Source organism: Charadrius vociferus, unplaced genomic scaffold (assembly GCF_000708025.1).
Source record: "Charadrius vociferus isolate BGI_N301 unplaced genomic scaffold, ASM70802v2 scaffold390, whole genome shotgun sequence".
NCBI classification, from domain to species: Eukaryota; Metazoa; Chordata; class Aves; order Charadriiformes; family Charadriidae; genus Charadrius; species Charadrius vociferus.
The window spans coordinates 1723524-1741891 of record NW_009646433.1 but is presented as its reverse complement, the minus strand read 5'-3'; the positions used below and the strand labels follow the sequence as shown (position 1 = coordinate 1741891).

Genomic DNA, 18368 nt, shown 5'->3' with positions numbered 1-18368 from the left:
CCCCCCCCCGGCCCCAAATAAAAGAAGCTCCAGAAGTCAAACGAGAAACCAACAATTACTGCCACTGGTCTGACTCTAGGCGCTCTTCTCCATCAGTTCAAGAATTTCTTTATACACTTGTTCGTACGCTTGCACACCCCAAAGGAAATCAAAGTGGACGAATTCAGGAATGTACTTTTTGTATGCGATGTTGGTTATACGAGGCAGTGTGATGTTTACGTCTTCGGGGGCTGAAATCCAGTCCTTACCACCATACCATGCAGCAAGCGGGGTTTTCATGTTTTCGAGCTCATAGAAGGGAGGTTTGGTCTGGAAGACAAATAGTGCGGCTTGAGGAAGGAAAGCCTGGGAGGTCACGGGCAAGCCAAAAATTCAAAGTATTCCTGATGGCTGCTTGGAATTTCTCCTTTATACTGAGAGATGGTACAGAAACTATCACCAGAGATCCCGATTGATGCCTTGGGCTCCTATGCTTTTCACCAGAGGGTCAAAAAGTCATCGCTGAATGACATCACAGACCTCTTTTTTGTGAGAAAGGTACAAACACGTTTGACCATATAAGTTAAATTCCATAAATCCCACAAAACTCAGTCTCAGCCACTGCAATATTTTCATTGTAATTTTTTTTTTCCTCTTTTAAAACTGACAAGTGAGAATGGATTTCTCTTACCTGGTTGTAATGAAGCATGTTGTCACTGCCGTAATCATAATATTTGAATTCCCCTGTTTGATAGATCTGGAAAAGGAGGACAGCTGTTTTTATTATTCATGCATTAAAAGGGGACCATATGAAAAATAAAAGAGGTGACCGGGGATCCACCATGCTGCTCCCTCCTGCCACCAAGGCTCGAGGATGCTACTTGTTACGTGTGATATTGTCCTTAGGGAGGAGAGCTCAACCCCCAGGAAGACCTCAGCACGGCCTGCAAGATTGCCTGGCATTGCTCATGTCTTCCATCCCTCCTCTCCCAGGTGGCTGGCAAGCTGCAGAATGTAGATGCCTGGAGGTTGAGGCATAGCGCACAGCCTCGGTGCACAGCGTCCACAGTGCACCTGGCGTAGAACCAAGAGCAAGACCCAAAGAAGACATGAATCAGACCTTTGGGCAACTTTCCTTTGTCTGTCATGGTCAATGTCTACAACAGAAGCATATGAGTCTGTGCATGTTTTCAATGATTAGTTGTATGATTAGCTGTCTCTACTGACCCTCAGCTCTTAGCCTTTACTCTAGCGTCTCCTGTGCTGGTTTATTCCCAGTTTTTGCTTCCATCTCCATCTCCTACCAGCTCCAAAGACTCTTGATCATCTTTTGTTGAAAGTCATGACCAAGAGAACTGCATCTGCACCAGTGGTTCGTGTCAATTTTCCCCTTTCTCTTTAATATAGCTCTGTAGGGAGAGCAATGGAGGATTATACCTAAGCATTGAGAAGAGGTCGTTGGCAGATGAGAGAAGAGAACATGTGCCCTGGTGGCATGCGATCTTATTGTGCAGCAGGAAATATTACCTGGCGCCAATGTAACATGTTTTTTAGAGATGTTGAATCAGGGTAGCGGGACAGGTAGACATCTATGCGGCTCTGCAAGAAACCATTGGAGACATTTATTCTCTGCATGGAGGGAAATCCCATTAGAAATAAAAATGATCCTGTTCAGTAGCCACATAAGTCTTCCACTAGCTGGAGCTTGCCTTTGTACGAACTGCTTCATCTGAGCTCTGTGAAGGCACAGCTCAGCCACATGCCGTGCGAACACGCACCACAGACAGCAGCATGAAGCCTGCTGTAGAGATCCCTTCAGTAAGCCAAAGAATTCCCATGGGATGCTGGGTCATGTTATAAGTCTATGTGGTTTTCAAAACAAAGTAAAACTCCATATCTTGTGCTCAGGGTCCTTTGCAAAAAAAATGTGCAACTCAGCAAGACAATGTGCAACTCATCACAGTAGCTCTACAAGTTGTTTCTAATGCATTTCCTCCTTGGAATACTAAGAAATTACACCAATGCTGTCCATGAGAAACAGTGGCCCATCTCTGACTCCATCCATGATCAAGCTATTATTGCTTGGCACTCTACATGGACCTGTCTCCAATTTTACTCACATGGGTGGTTAGTGGCAGGATCTGGACCTTGAAATCTTGGCTAGCCCCAAGGAAACAGCCCTTCCCCGTGTGAGTGGGGCATCATTGGGGCCACCCAGCTCACCTGGACGTGTGCCTGAGCAACCTACTGTAGCTGTAGTGTTGGCCCTGATGGGAGCAAGGTCAGGCCAGAGACCCCTACCCTGTTGCCTCCAGCCAGAATTTTTCTGAGTCTGTGTTCAGTGTGGTGGAGCACAGGCAAAGGCTCTGATTTGGGCATAAATATGTTCTAAGGGATGGCAGGCTGAAGAGTCTGAGGGCCCACCTCTCCTAGCAGCTGATCGAAGGAGAGTTTGTTCCGTAAGAGCCCATTTTGATATTAAAGCACATGTGAAATCACACATCACTTAGTGAAAGAGAAACCCTGGGAGCCCCTGGAGCACCGAATGAATTTCTGCACTCTCCCCTTTGGCATCCTCCCCACTGGGGAGACAATGTGCCTGGTGGATGCGTGACCTTGTGTGCACTCTGGGCTTCCCTCTGGTGCCAATGCAAGCGCATTGCAATGGTGAGCGCAATGGCCAGATTGCAAAATGCTGGCACAATGGCCAGATTTCTTGACAAATCAAAGACGGGAAAGGCCAGGGGAAGGCACCTAGTTGACGACTTGGGCTCAGACAATGAGAAACTGGATCACTTAAAAGGTAAGCTGGAGAATACATACCACGTTTAAGCTGTTGGTAAACCCGCCAGGCAAGTAAAGGACCAAGGAGCAAAGGCTTTTAAAGATGGGGTAGCTGCACAGACTGGAAATCACTTGCTGCAATATCTCACCCTTATCGAAGACCACCGTGCGTCCTAAAATGAGCTGTGAAAGTCAAAGGCGTTGATCAGTGTGGTTCATGCTCCTCTTTTGCCTCCAGATGCTCTCCAGGTCTCTGCTAACCCCTGAAAGTTGCTGTCTTCCTTGCCACAGCTCTGCTGTGCTTGGTAATTCTGGCTTTTCAGACACGGCCATGGCCCTGGAAGAACCTTGATCTTCCTAGAAGAGGTTTCTCCTGGGAGGTTCTCCTGGGAGAACCAATATCTGGGTTCAGCCTGGAGCAGAGAAGGCTCCGGGGAGATCTTATTGTGGCCTTCCAGTACCTAAAGGGGGCCTACAGGAAAGCTGGGAAAGGACTTTTTACTGGGGCATGTAGTGACAGGACGAGGGGGAATGGCTTTAAACTGGAAGTGGGCAGGTTTAGATTAAACATTAGGAAGAAGTTTTTCACTGTAAGGGTGGTGAGGCACCGGAACAAGTTGCCCAGAGAGGTTTTTGAGGCCCCATCCCTGGAGGTGTTCAAGGCCAGCTGGACGTGGCCTTGGGCAACCTGGTCTAGTGGGAGGTGTCCCTGCCCATGGCAGGGGGGTTGGAACTCGATGATCTTCAAGGTCCTTTCCAACCTAAACCATTCTATGATTCTGTGAATATCTAGAAATAGCTTTTCTCTGTCTAGGGCTGGGCAGGAGGCTGCTTTATACTGTTTAATGCCCCGCAGGCTCAAGAGCATAGGCACAAACGTACCTGTTCAATGCAAAGGGCACACAGAGGGCAGGGAAATGGAAGTGATGTATAAGCACTGCATGTCTCAGGCGACCTTCCTGCTCCCTCCCCTTTCGCACCAGACGAGCGTGTGGTGAGGACGTACCTTAACCAGCCCCTCTGGAAGGTCAAACACCTTTACCAAGGGTGACTTCATATTTGAGTTTGTGGTGATAGGAGCCAAGGCGAAAAACATCTTGATTTTGCGATCCAGCTCGGGAATGGATGAAAACGCAATGAAACCTGTGGGAGGGAGAAGGAAGCAGACGCTGCCCTGTTATTTCTGAGGGAGTTGTTGACTCCCAGATGTGTGTGCCCACTGAAAGGACCCTCAGAGGTGGCTCTAGCTGTTTGGTGACTTGACCTGAAGCCTTTGCTGCTGAGACATTTCAGCTCCCAGCTTGACTGCTCAGCCCAGCTGCAGCTCCTGCAAGCCCTTCTTGGGGCTCTGGCAGTGGCCGGACGCTCCAAAAGCCATTCCTGCAACCGTTTTTGGGCCGTCACTGCTCAGAACTGTTCTGTTAAAGCAAACAGGGATTTTTACCTGCTCTTTCCCCTTCATTGTTTGGACGTGCTCAGACGTTGCCCTCCCCGTCCAGGCTCTCAGGACAACACTCCCAAACCGTGTGTGCCCAGCTAACGTAACTCTGACAGTGGTCTGATCTCCTCCTAAGTACCTGTGGTGGTGCCTTGAGAGTAAGCCACGTAGTATAACTGCTCCTGTCCAGTTTTCTGCAGAATATAGTTGATAGTTGCTGGCAGGTCATACATGGCCATCTCGTGAAAGCTGCAACGGAGATGGGCACATGACAAAATTGCTGTTGCTGACCTTGAGAATGACAGGCAGGACATGGCAAGTAGCGGCATGACTACTGGGGAGCAGGCGAGGGCTCTGGCAGGTATGGGCACCCCTATCGTGTCTTGGTGATGTCGGTTTATGCCCACCGGCAGATGGTGCAAGCGGCGCTGCTCCTCCAGCCTATGGACACTGCTGAGGGTAGCAGATACCAGCCCACCCTTCAGTTTTGCAGAAAATACCTGTAAGCTGAGTATTCCTGGTGGTGAAACTCAAACTCTCTGTGCTTTCGCGACCAGCTGTTGCCCCGGCTGTTTCCAATCCAGACGTCGTAGCCAGCATCGGCGAGGATGAAACCCAGGCTGCTGTTGGGCAAGTTGGTAACCCAGTTGCTTCCCTCCAACACCAAGCCATGCTGCAGGAGGACCGCGGGCTTTGGAGCTGAAGAAAGAAGAGGAGGATCATTTGCTCTGACCACTCTCAAAATTGACTGTTCACATACAGGTATCGCTCTTGCCAGCAGCCCCCTGGGGAAGTGACTCCAGCGCAAAGAGATGGTCGCCTCTGTCCTCAGCCTCTTTGGAGAGCTGTTTTTGAAGTATGCTCTTTGGGCAGAGAAAATCCATACAGTGAAGCTGAAAAATAATGTTGGACTCCACACTGAATGGAACTCAGTAAATTATGCTCCCAGGAAGAAAGAAACCAAGCCCCATGTGTGTCTGGACACTGACCGTGGCCTTTGCATGGAGACCACCCTTCTCATGTTGCCTTTTGTTTGGCTCAGGTACTCTGGGTCTGAGCAGGAGACACCGAAAACCCAGCAGAGTCTAAATGCCTCCCATGGCACAGCAACACCATGCTGCCCCATTGCAAGAGACATGGGTCAAGAGGGGTCAGGAGCATCTACTCCACCTACTTCTGCCTACCTTAAGCCATATAGGCAAGTCTCCCCCCCCACCCCCTAGAACAAACTTCAGACCTTTTTTTACAAAAGACCAAGAAGCCTGAAGTGCTGTAGGAAGGGAGTGGAAGAGAGCTTATGAAAAGGACCTCTCGAAGTCTCTGCTCCAATCCCCTGCTCAAAGCAGGTCCAACTTCACAGCCACAACAAGGTCATCGTAAGGATATCTGAATTCATACCGTAGGGCGACCACAGGATGCAGCATGAAAAACTTGAAATAAAAGTGACTTTCCTTTCTTTTTTTTTTTTTTTTTTCTTCCTTTGTCTCCACTTTTTTTCTGTTGGTTTTTAGACCCTCAATATAAGACTCACATTTCCAGCCTGGACAGCTGAGGACAGTGTCCTGAATAGAAATATGGCTTTTGACATTTATTTGTCATGTTTACACACCTGTCCTCCTGCTTCCCAGGAGAGGGACAGCCTGGCAAGAATGGGGGCATCAATCCCTCCACTTTGAAACAGCAGTTCAAGTGAAGAACAGAAAGGAGCCAAAATGGTGAGATGGCATTGGATTGGCCATGTGGGGGTTTTGGTTTTGTTTTTTTTACTGACAAATGGCTTTTTGCTGCTCCACTGACTGGCTTTGAACTCAGGTAAAACCTGGGGCAAGATTGTCCCATTCATTCTTCTTATCTTTTCTTTCCTCTTTGGAGCAGATTCTCTCAGAAAAAGAAGGTTGGTGTGGTGGGCACCTGCACTTCTTCTGCTCCCAAGGCTAATCCTACAGGGAAAGTTGTCTGCTTGAGGACCCAGCCCATGATGAGACAGCACTGACCATGGCCTACTCTAGCCCAGCTAAGGTCTCAGGGTCCCTGGTGCAGACAGACCTTCTCATGGCACTTACTGGGGCAGAACATGCTGGAGCCCTGTGCCTCTGCTTTGTGGGAGGTGCTCATGCTTCCTGGGTTGTCTCTGCCATGAGGAATCCTCTGCATGGTGAGGTAATAGCCATCATCTGTCACCACTTCATGCTCCTCGTAGGGATACCCGTGGTACCGGACAATTTCACCCTGTGGGAAGGGAAGGACAGCATGGGGTGGGTCCCCAGGGCGGTGGAGGTCTCCGTCCTGGAGGATGTCAGGGAGTCTGGCTGGGTGAAGCCAACAGTGGGCTGCCCTGAACCAGTGGTGGCCACTCCTGCTGTCACTGGGAGGGTGGAGTAGGGACCTCCCAATTCTCCCTTCCACCAACGCTGCAGTGATGTCATGACTTCAGCTAAAATTTTTGGCAGGTGTGAGTTTCCCTCACTCCCTGAGCAGGTCCGGTAAAGAAAGACCCATTGTTGCTTTTCATGTTGCAATCAACATTTGTGAAGAGCAGGGCAGCAATGACAGTGAAGCTCCAAGCCTGACACAGCTACATTGACCAAACCTGTTGACTTGGACTGAACTCCTCCATAAGTGTCTGCCATAAATCTCCATGTACATCAGCACAGGGAGACAAAAGCTCTAATAAAACCCTGGTACCAGACCCTGGTGAAGATACATGCACAGAGACCATGAGTCCTGGCCAGACTATGGCAGCATGGGTAGCTTACATGCCCAAGGAGGAAAAGAAGGGAGAGAAGTCAGGACTTACAACATCCATGGACACCTCGGGGCTCGCACCTGACATTTCACTGATGCACATTAAATAAGCAGTGGTGATGAACAGCCACATCATGGTGCTCTGCAAAACAGTCAACAAGATGAGTGTGACAGACGTTGATGGAACTGACACAGAAGCCAGGGATAGCGCACACTTTGCTTGGCATGATCTACCCTTCTGTGAGGATATCAATCTGACCACTCAACACGTGAAACAGTTATAAATTTGAAGTCCTCTAATTGCTTCTAGAAATTGCTCGTTTTCCTTATCTTGAACAATGCCAGAGTCCAAACTCCGTCAGATTTTAATCACACATTCTCCATTAGATCCTTGTGTTCAGGAAAATGCATGCAGCTGTATGCAGATATACCATCCCAGGCAAATCTGGTCTTTGAGGGGATGACTATAGACAATTCATTTAAAATGATGTCTTGGATGGCCAGAAGAATAGATTATTTGGTTGAACTGGTAATTGAACTAATCAGGAATAACCCACCCAATTTTAAGTTGCAGGACCATGGAGGTATTGTTCTTAGTATGAAAACAAATAATGTGATTTGGTTGGCCTCTCCTTGTGGTTGAAAGGAGAGGGACACACCTAAGTTGTTTTTGCAAACCCAAGTTAAATACTGTCCCAGGAGACCCCGTTTTTTTCCTGGGAAGGATTTTGAAATATCTATTTTGGCACATTCCTACCACAAGCCATCTTACTATCATTTTATTTGCTGAAGACAACAAATTTGCAACAGAAATACTGCCTCAGCTGTTGTGTGATGTGCTTAAGTAGTTAAATTGCGTGGACCTCACAGCAAGGAGCCCTGCCAAATCCCAACCGAATGCATGTGCCTGTGCCGGGCTGCGCAAGAAGCAGAGGCCACAGCCAGATGCCAGGACCAGGCGTCTTGCGTCCACCTTATTGCTTCCCTGCAAAATATCTTCCCAGGGAAAGAAAGGAGAACTGCAAGCAGGTTTCTTTCATTTTCCAGCTAACCCTCATCGTCTCCTCTCTCTTCTGCTGAAGGAACCGTCTTCCCATGCTGCAGGAGGTTGTTTTGCAGCCTGGGAGAAGGCCACCTGCTCCCTCTGCTGTCCCTGGAGCAGGTACGTGGAGGATCACACTGGCGCTGCTTGTCTGCTGGACGGGGCCTCGGGACACCTCTTGTCCACCCTCCTGCTCACAGTGGGGTGTTGCCACCATGAGGGGTGGCTGTGGCTTGGCCCAGCAGAGCTCTGACTTTGCCCCAAGGATGGTGACACCCCACCTCCCATAGCTGCTCCCCACTTCAGGGGATGAAGGGTTCCTCACCTCCACTTTGAACCCCCCGGGGCGGCAGTTTGGGGCCAGAACCCCCTTGTTGCATCGCCTGTTGCTGCTGACATCCCTGCTGTGCAGCCGGGTCCTCCTTCCCCGGGGGAAGGCGGTTGTGGGATCATTCCCGGGACACTCCTGAGGAGCACGTGGGTCTCTGGGACACACGGACAGAGGTGGGAGGCACAGCAAGGACGGCAGCCACGCGCACTCCACACAGCCCTCCAGCAGCTGCCCGGCCCCAGACAGCTCTGCTCTTGGTACTTTTAAGACTGAGCCTTTCAGCAAAGCAAAGAGAGACAGAAAGCATTTTTGTGGCGTAACGTCATGAGAATGGCATGCAAATTCCGGGGAAGAGCCTTGCCCAGCATGGCCCTTTCCTCCCAACAGCCAGCCTGCAAAAATACTCCTTTTGCGAAGGGTCCCTCAGCTCCGCAGACCTCGAGAGCTCCCGGTGACCTCCAAAAGGTGCAGCAGGGTGAATCCTTTTCCACCAGCAACGCAGTCCTGATCCCTGAGCGCTCCCACCACCCCTCCTGCCAGCAGAAAAGACTTCCCTTCAGACCCAGGACTCCCAAGGAAGCCCCGCCGTTCCATCCGCGGAGCTCTTTGAGTACCTACAGCTCTCTCCTGCTGTCCCCTGGGATGGCCTCTCGCTGGCAGCCTGTGCAAAGGCAGAGGCACCACCGGAGGAAGGATTGCCCGTCGTGGTCCAGGGGCTGCAGCAGAAGAGGCGTGGGTGCCTTCCTCCCCAGTGGATGCCAAGCAGGAGGTCCCCGCCGCCGGAGCACGCTGCTCTCGCCCACCATGCGTTGGGCTGTTATTCCCTCCGCTCCACGCATTTGGGAGCGTCACGGGTCGCCACTCCCTCTAATCCTTTCTCCTTTGAACATGTAATTTACCTGAGGGCTGGAGTCTGCTCTGAAAGGAGACACCCTTTCTACCCAGGCTTGCTTGGGAATACTTTCATGGCACTAGGGAGGAGTTGAGAGCTGCGACAAATTGGTTATTTCCACTTGATGCAGCACAGCATCACCTGACGTCGCCCGTGACCCCTGTGGACTGCAGAACATACAACCTTTTTAGCACTCTCCACCTGCACTGGGGCTGGCGTTGGTGCGTGGGGCTGGTGTTGGTGCTCAGGGTGCTGCAGGGTGCATGGGGCCAGCCTAGCTCACCCCAGCAAGCTCCTGTGGGAAACCCAACCAGCTCGCTTTGGCTCTTCTTGTTGCCTCCTGGTGTATAACCAGCCACTGCCTGGAAACACAAAACCTCCGAGTCCCCACCATGATTGCTTTTTTAAAAAAAAAACAAAAAAGAAATCCATCCCCAGGGAGGAAAGAAGCTGGGGGTGAAGCCACCTTTTGCTCCCACCAGCTATGGGGTGCGGTTTTGGTGGGAGGACCTGTCCTTTCTTACCAGACACAAAGGATGCCCGTCTGCACCACAGCCAGAGGTGACTTTCTCTGCTGGGCGTCTGCGCCCACCCAATTGTCAGTTACCTCCATCTGGTCAATTATTTCCGTGTGTGCTTCTCATAGCCCTCGTTAGGTGTTTTTTTGCCCATCCTGCACTTCTCCTACAGTCTTCACCTCTTCCCAGCTGGCAATGTCTTTGGCCAGACACTGCCCAATGGCTGAGGAGCTCCCGGCAGGGACGATGAGTGGTGGCATGGGCTGTGGGTGTCATTTTTGGCAGCGCTGCCTTCGAGGAGACCTCTCCACTCCTTGCCAATGTGCCCACGCGCTGGCACACTGCAGCAACCCAGCGCCGGCTTTGCACGCTGCAGTCTCCTGTCTCCTCTCCTGGTGTCGATACCCGCCAGGTCTGGCCAAGCCACGCTTGCTGAAACACAAACATGCGTTCTTTGGAAAGCCTAAATAATTCCACCTCGATCTGAAGCTCTAACGACTGGTCTTTACTAAAGACTAGCTCGAGGCAGCGCCAGAAGCCCTCCCAGCCTGGCTCACCCTCATGTGAGCAGTGACTCAGACCAGAGTCTGATTTTTCTCCTGTGAGGAAAGAAGGAAAGGTGGAAAAACAGGATCAACTATGCCGAGAGAAGAAATCACTCCCCCTTCCTCCCAGCATATATTAACGCAAACACAACTTGCCTCCCTTTTGGGGACAGGACATCAGAGAGGCTCCTGGTGGAACTACGGCCACTCCTGGTCCTTGCATCAAGTCTGGGGCCACGTTAGTTCCCTCATTGCTTGAGTCTGATGGAGAGAGAGCAAAGCAGGAGCTGAGCCTTCAGCAAGGTGCTGCCAGGGATTTCCGTCACGCAGACCATGACACGGCTCTTGCTGTGGGACGGATACTCTCCAGAGAGGATCCAGCACATCTGCTGAGGCTTTGCGCACCACTGGGATGCCAACGTGCCCCCCGCTCCATCCCCTCACCCCTCTCTGTATGCGACGGTATCTCACTATTGCCAGTGCTGCCGGTGGGATACTCCCCATCTCTCCCACAGCACTGCCAAAATTGGGCTGGGAGGCCCTAGAATGACCTCGAATTACTGCACGGACTACTAAGGCACAAGCAAGTGAGGAGAACAGCCGCAATCAGATCTTGAAGCATCAGCGTTTTCTTGCTGGCAGGCTTATCTGCCATCTGCCGACAGGAGACGGGTGCATGCTGCAGCCTGCTGCGGGTGGGACGCCTGGGCTGCGCCAGCATCTCCAGCCAGGTTGCAGAAGGGGTTTATGTCAGGCAGCAGCAAGCTCAGTCCAGCATCTGGCCCTGAACGGGGACAGGTTGCAGCACGCCGTGCGTACCAAGTATCAGCTCACAAGGGAGATGGCATAGGGGGCTTGTCAGGCTCAGCACCTCCAGGCTTCCAGGCTTGAAAGTGAAGGTCATTGCTAGAGAAACAATATAGAATCATAGACTGGTTTAGGTTGGAAGGGACCTTGAAGATCAGCTAGTCCCACCCCCCTGCCATGGACACCTCCCACCAGCCCAGGTTGCTCAAGTCCAGCCTGGCCTTGAACACCTCCAGGGATGGAGCTTCCACAACTTCTCTGGGCAACCTCTTCCAGTGCCTCGCCACCCTCAGAGTGAAAAATTTCTCCCTTATATCTATTCTACATCTTCCTTCTTCCAGTATGAAGCCATTGCCCCTCATCCCATCACTACATGCCCTTGTAAAAAGTCCCCCCCCAGCTCTCCCGTAGGCCCCCTTTAGGTACTGGAAGGCCGCTATAGGATCTCCCCGGAGTCTTCACCAGGCTGAACAACCCCAACTCTCTCAGCCTCTCCTCATAGGAGAGGTGCTCCAGCCCACTTATCTGTCTTGTATTTCTCTCATCTGTCTAAAAGCAATTAAAAAAATCCATCTACAAAATTGGGATTAAAAAAAAAAAAGAATTCTGAGCTTAAAGCCAGGCCTACTCCATAGGTTTTAAAAGTTATTTTATTTTCCTCTTGTAACAACAAGCACCCACTGAAGGGGGGAGAGAGAGAGAGGAGGGGATTACTTGAAAGCAACCGCAGGGTGAACCATTGGACTTCTTTCTCATCGGTGCTGCTGTAAGTACTGGATCCCGACAGGACTGGTGTGAATACGCTGTGAGTCACAGGAGTAAACGTTCACCACACACGGGTTTTATCTGCCCGTAGTGCCGGGGGATTCACTTTCTGTCCGGCTGTGGACCAGTGAACCAGAGCACTTAGCATTCAAGGAAACATCTGGAGATGTTGCTGACTACCAGCCTGAATGATAGCACAGGAGAATGAGGGAGCTGTGGAATCACTTGTGTTTTGAAATGGATTTTCAGAGACTTTAACATTTGTACATTTTGAATTTCCTTAATTTTTTCAAATGTTTATGTTTGTTGCCTTTTGAAACAGGGTTTGGAATGCAATTTTATGAAAGATGCTTCACCTTTGGGGACATACCTGTAGCTAGATTTTATTTGGTTTGGTAAAAGCCAGGTCACATCGGATGCTGGAGCAGTGTCATTGCAACGGATGCCAGAGCAGTGAGAGGAGCAGCAATGTGGTGACCACCTGGCAAAAAGCAGTGTCCTCTGCTTCTCCTGAGCTTCTAGCAACCGATGCAGCCACATAGACAGAGCTCCTGTTCAAGTGCACGACCACCCAGGTTTCCAGCTGTGGGATGTGCGAAGGTCCCTAGAGGTGGAAAGTGATTGCAAGCAAGCCAGGTGGAGGTGCGACCAGATTGATGAACTGCTCCGCTTGGTGGCCAAGCTGTGGGAGGAGGTGGGCAGACTTAGTATTTGAGAGTCTGGGAGGGAGATTGATCAACAGAGACATGCTCTGCCATCTCTGACGCATAGAAGCCAACTCAGCGTGGCCACCACAGAGGCAGGTCCAGGATCTGCTTTGTGCCAGGAGGCAGGCAGCGTCACAGGTGTCCTGGTTGGAGATAGACCAGAACCAATTTTCTTTTCAGTAGTTTTACCTTTCAGTTAAGTCTTTTCTAACCAACTGCACTCTCTGAAATTAATGGCATAGTTTTCCAATGTCCGCTCTCAGAGTGATCAGACCCATGTTTACAGCTGATGCCCAGGCATGGCATGTGGCGAGGCTCCTGCTTACACTTACTGCTGTAACACCCAAGGGCAGAGAACTTTGTTCCTCGCCCCGTTGGAGGGTCGGAAGCAGAAAAGCGTAGAGGGGTCCCACCTGCGGGGAGGAGGGGACAGGACAGGTGACCCAAAACTGACCAACGGGGTGTTCCATCCCATCTGCCTCATGCTCAGTGTAAAAGCTGAGGGATCAGAGGGTCAGGGCTCTTCCTTCGATGGTGGTGTCCGAGGAGGATTCCATGTGTTCGTCTGCCTGTGATCCCCATCCTGAATGCAGATCCGGAATCCAGCTCTTGTCTATCACTGAGTCCAGTCTGCACTGCACTGTGTGCAGTTCTGGGCCCCACAATTTAAAAAAGGATGTGAAGGTCCTTGAATACGTCTAGAGGAGAGCAACCAAGTCGGTGACAGGGCTGGAAGGCATGTCCTGTGAGGAACAGTTGAGCACTCTGGGTTTGTCTAGTTAGGAGAAAAGGAGCTGAGGGGTGACCTCATTGCTCTCTGCAGCTTCTTGAGGAGGGGACTTGGAGAGGGAGGTGCTGATCTCTTCTTCCTGGGATTCAGGGACAGGAGACGTGGCAATGGTTCAAAGCTGCACTGGGGAGGTTCAGACTAAACATTAGGCAGCATTTCTTTACTGAGAGGGTGGTCACACACTGTAATAGGCTTCCTGGAGAGATAGTTGATGCCCCAAGCCTGTCAGTGTTTAAAAGTCATTTGGACAATGCCTTAACAACGTACTTTAATGACATGCTCAGTCCTGAAGTGGTCAGGCAGTTGGACTAGATGATCATTGTAGGTCCCTTCCAACAGAAATAGTCTATTCTCTTTATATCAATATGACAGCAATGTTTACAAAGCCTTCTGCTCGCCTAGGGGCATCCTGTGGAGATATCAGAACTTTTGGGAAGACCCTGGGGTGGCTGCACAGCCTTGGGGGTCATGGTCACCATTCTGGTGACTCTCTCCTCCTACCTCTGCAGTCCTTCATCCCCTCGGTGCAATGGCTCTGCCTCTGAGGAGACGACCTGCCCAAAGTTGCTTTAATCTCATCTACTCCTTCCTATATTCCTCGGTGCCATCTGCTCTTCAGCTAGCTGCTGTGTGGTCATGTAAGCACTGATGTCTTGGGCTGATTGTTCTCCATGGGATGGTGCTCTCTGAAGGAAAAGGGAAAGCCTGGGCAGCAGAGGGTGCTGTGAAAGCACTAGTGAGGGAGATGATCTCCTGCCCAAACCCTCACAGAAAGTGTAGCATTTTGGTATATTTTAAAAAAAACCCAACAGTCAGCCAACCCTCCTTGAGCATAAGGTGCCACCTCATGAGGTGGTTCTACAGCTGGCCGCGGCCATTCAGGGTGGGAGCTCTGTGGGGATGGAGCCCTCTCTGCTGGGAGGATGGGAAGGGGCAGTCTGGACAAGTCCAGCCATCTTACCATTCGTGTTATGAACTGTAACACCACTGGCCATGTTTGTGCTGCTTCAGGTGGGTGAGAGGTGTGTTTTCATTGCATTCTTTATAACACATTGATAAGTCATGCTGTTATTTCATGCACTCAACAACCTGCTGCAGCTGTGAAGTTGGCCCTGAAGGGGGTCAAGGTTGGACCACAGACCCCCAGAGGCTGCTGCCAGCCAGCATCGCTATGATCATAGAATCATAGAATGGTTTAGGTTGGAAAGGACCTTGAAGATCATCGAGTTCCAACCCCCCTGCCATGGGCAGGGACACATCCCACTAGACCAGGTTGCCCACAGCCACGTCCAGCCTGGCCTTGAACACTTCCAGGGATGGGGCCTCAACAACCTCTCTGGGCAACTTGTTCCAGTGCCTCACCACCCTTACAGTGAAAAACTTCTTCCTAATGTTTAATCTAAACCTGTCCTCTTCCAGTTTAAAGCCATTCCCCCTTGTCCTATCACTACATGCCCCAGTAAAAAGTCCTTCCCCAGCTTTCCTGTAGGCCCCCTTTAGGGACTGGAAGGCCGCAATAAGATCTTCCCGGAGCCTTCTCTTCTCCAGGCTGAACAGCCCCAACTCTCTCAGCCTCTCCTCATAGGAGAGGTGCTCCAGCCCTCGGATCATCAATGATGATGTGGTTGACTCTGTATTTCTTCACTCTGCATCTGTGGAGGAGCAGGAGGGGGAGAAACAAGCTCTTCTGTAAGTTCTCCTTGGTTTTCAACTGGTTATAAAGCTTATTGGTGTTCCTTCTCATGCAGAGCAAGTGACACGTTTCTTCTTGTGTGTGCATCTGTGCCATTGAGTTTAATTTAGCAAAAAACTTCAACTCAGGTTTTTCTGGTTTGTCAGTAGCAGAGTGTAAAGTCTGTTGCTGAAAAAAAACCCAACCCAACCCAAAACCCCCAGGGTGCCTCTGTCTCCGGTTTGCTTTCCTTCTTTGTCACCAGGGGGAGAAGGAAGGTTTTGTGCAGTCTGTGTGACTTCCATCACTGCCTTATCATTTTACTGCTCGCATGACTCACCCCTCCCTCCCCTCCCTCTGAAGGTACTTTGCAAACCACCGCAGGTCTGCAGCAGGGTGGAAAGATGGCGTTGAGTTCAAGGAGAGGCAGTTGTCCCCTGGATGCTGGACTGTGAGCGGTAGAGCAATCCCCTCACAGGCTCCTACCTGGGCAGTAGAGTGTATGACTCTGACATGCTGTGTTGGCCGAGGGGCAGGTCCAACCCTCGATATCATAGAATCATAGACTGGTTTAGGTTGGAAAAGGCCTTAAAGATGATCTAGTTCCAACCCCCCTGCCCTGGGCAGGGACACCTCCCACCAGCCCAGGTTGCTCCAAGCCCTGTCCAACCTGGCCTTGAACACCTCCAGGGATGGGGCAGCCACAGCTTCTCCGGGGAACCTGCGCCGGGGGCTCACCGCCCGCACAGGGAAAAGTTTCTTCCTAATATCTAATCTAAGTCTGCCCTCTTCCAGTTTGAAGCCATTACCCCTCGCCCTATCACTACATGCCCTTGTAAAAAGTCCCTCTGAAGCTTTCTTGTAGGTGCCCTTCAGATGCATCTTCCCAGGCTCCATCCCTTACCACCAGAGTGTCCCCAGGCCCCTCAGTATCTCTCAGCTTCTGCTTGGTGGGGGAAAGCGCATCCTGACTCCAGCTATGATTTTGCTGATTATTGGCAACGCACATGCCCGTTGTGCTGAAGGCACTGGGCACCATTTAAATTGTGCCAGCAGAGACATGGTGGTGGCTGGGCAGATGGTGCCAAAGCAACCTCCTCAGATGCTCTGCGAGCCTCTTGGTTAGGTGCAGGTGTTTGGGAGACCACAGAGCCACAGGGAGGTGACACCCATGTCATACATGTGCTGGGTGCTCTCAGGGAATATGCAGTAGCTTTTCACCCCTGAATAACAAAGCAAAGGTTGTGAGATGCTCACAAGTAGAAGGACGTGCCAAGGGGCACTTGTGCTGACACATGGCTGCCGTGGCTAAGAGGAAAAGCTGAAGGCTTGATTCAGTGAGCGGTCTCCTGGATCTGCCAGGTAATGCATTGAAGTGCATCTGAACCTGTTCAGCCAGTGGATACCTGCCTTTGAGCTGGGGGGCTCTCGCTGTGCCCTTTTGAGCAGAGTCCAGCCCCGGTGTCTCCAGGACCCCTTTGGGCAGGGGGAGATGCTGTTGCATCCCCCTTTGCCTCCTCATCTCTGGCTGAGCAAGCCCAGCTCCCCCAGCCTCTCCTCGCACACCCTGGCTTCTACTCACCATGACCAGGGTGTCTCCGGGCTCACACCAATTTGGGGGTGTCTCACTAGTCCCTGGGAAGCCAAAACTGGATACAGCATCATGATTTGGACTCCCCAGTGCCAAGCAGAGGGAATGACCCCCTCCCAGGGCTTGCATCCATGCCTGCATCTCCTCTGGCTTGAGGGGAGCGGGAGGGCCAGGCGAGGAGTCATCCTTCCCATGGAGCAGCTGAGACTGTCCAGGAGGAGAGGTTAAGGAGGTGGGGCAGGGGCTGGAGAAATAGGGGAGGTAGACATAGGGAGAGCTGTGGGCTCACAGCTTGTGTGGAGAAGCACGGAGGGGAGCAGGTGTTTCTGGAGAGGGTGTGAAAGGCAGGACCTCTGAAGGACCAAGGAAGACTCATCAGGCTTTGCTGCAAGTCACTGAAGTAGATGAAGGTGAGCCTAGAGGACAGAAGCTGCCTGTGAGGACAGCAGGGAGAGACACAGGTGTCACAAGAAAGCTGGTCTCAGCATATTCTCAGCTGTGCTGTGACCATGGGCTGAGCTGCCTGGAGCAGCCCAGGAGCTGGGAACAGCATTCCAGTGCCTGGAGGTGCCCGGCGAGTTCGGGTACCCCAGGATTTGGGATGCTGGGGAAGCTGGCACTGCCACCCCACACTGAGCTGGCCCCGCTGTGGTTGCTGGAGTCTGTCTTACCCTTACCCTCTTCCCTCCAAGGTGAATTTTCTCACTTCTGCTCTCCCCACCAGAAAAGCAATGGCTCTCCACCATGTCTGCACGCAGGGACCGGTGCGGTGGAAGAAACAGCTCCTTCAGGAAGGACAGAGGCATCACCTGCTACTTGATAACAACTTCTGCTCTTCAGGAAACAGGTCGAGGGTTCCCCAAGGCTTTTCCTGATGGCCAAGGAGCCCCTGGTGCCTCCAGGTGGGAGCCGCCAGTTACTCCTAAACCCGCATCTCACCCAAAGATCTTCCTGTTGATCTGTTGTAGGTGTCAAGCCAACATGATCTGCTCTATCTTGGGTGCCACTTTTTGTTCCTGGAACAAAAGGAGGAGTAGCCTTTAGACCTGGTGGTCAGCATCTTACTGAGACAGATGGCTTGTCATGGTCCCTCGCTGGACCAACAGGTTACTGAAAGGGGCATCTCTGCTCTGCACAGGCTCCTGGAGTTACCTGAAAGTTGAGCTTTGGACCAAAGCATGGCCAGCATTGCCAGCTCTAGCTGTAGGAAGGCTGTGGTATGGGCGATGTGGTGGAGGGGAGCATGTTGCAGAGGTCTCGGCATTGCTGCAGAGACTCTATGCCAAGATGAGCTCTTGCAAAGGTCCCTCATGAGTCAGCATGGGAGCTGGGCCATGGGCAGAAGGCATGGGATTCAGGAGCGATGCCATCAGTGATGCCAAACGTAGGTCTCAGCAGGCACAGACACCTGAATGCAGCTACTGGGCAGATGTGGCTCCCCTGTCGGTTTTGGGGAGCTGTAAGGAACAGTCACCACTCTTGTTCCACCTAAAACACCACTGGACACCTACCCTTCATCAGAGGGTTTGCAGAGCCCCACACAGACACACTCAGCATTAGTCATGTTGCATATTTGATGGGAGAACTGCTTGCAACTTATGGAGCAAGGAAGAGACAAAACAATGTTTTCTCTGCACCGACTACTTTACACTACAAAGGCACAATTAGGGCCTTACCGGAGGCCCTTACAGGTAACCTCAGAAGGTCTTCAGAGAAAAGGCTGCCACATGTGAGGATGTTGTCTGGATAGGTAACGGCCAGT

The 18368-nt window shown here is 51.5% G+C and overlaps 1 protein-coding gene across 1 annotated transcript; it reads right to left on the bottom strand.

The window, feature by feature from the left end:
• Positions 1-75: 75 nt before the first annotated feature.
• On the bottom strand, positions 76-7082 carry LOC104283398 (lipase member M-like). The gene is made up of 9 exons (XM_009881571.1): positions 6999-7082; positions 6265-6430; positions 4702-4900; positions 4341-4450; positions 3770-3906; positions 2803-2946; positions 1507-1578; positions 671-736; positions 76-309 (listed from the first exon to the last, which is right to left on the bottom strand). The coding sequence occupies exons 1-9, from the start codon at positions 7080-7082 to the stop codon at positions 76-78; spliced, it is 1212 nt and encodes a 403-aa protein (XP_009879873.1).
• Positions 7083-18368: the final 11286 nt, after the last annotated feature.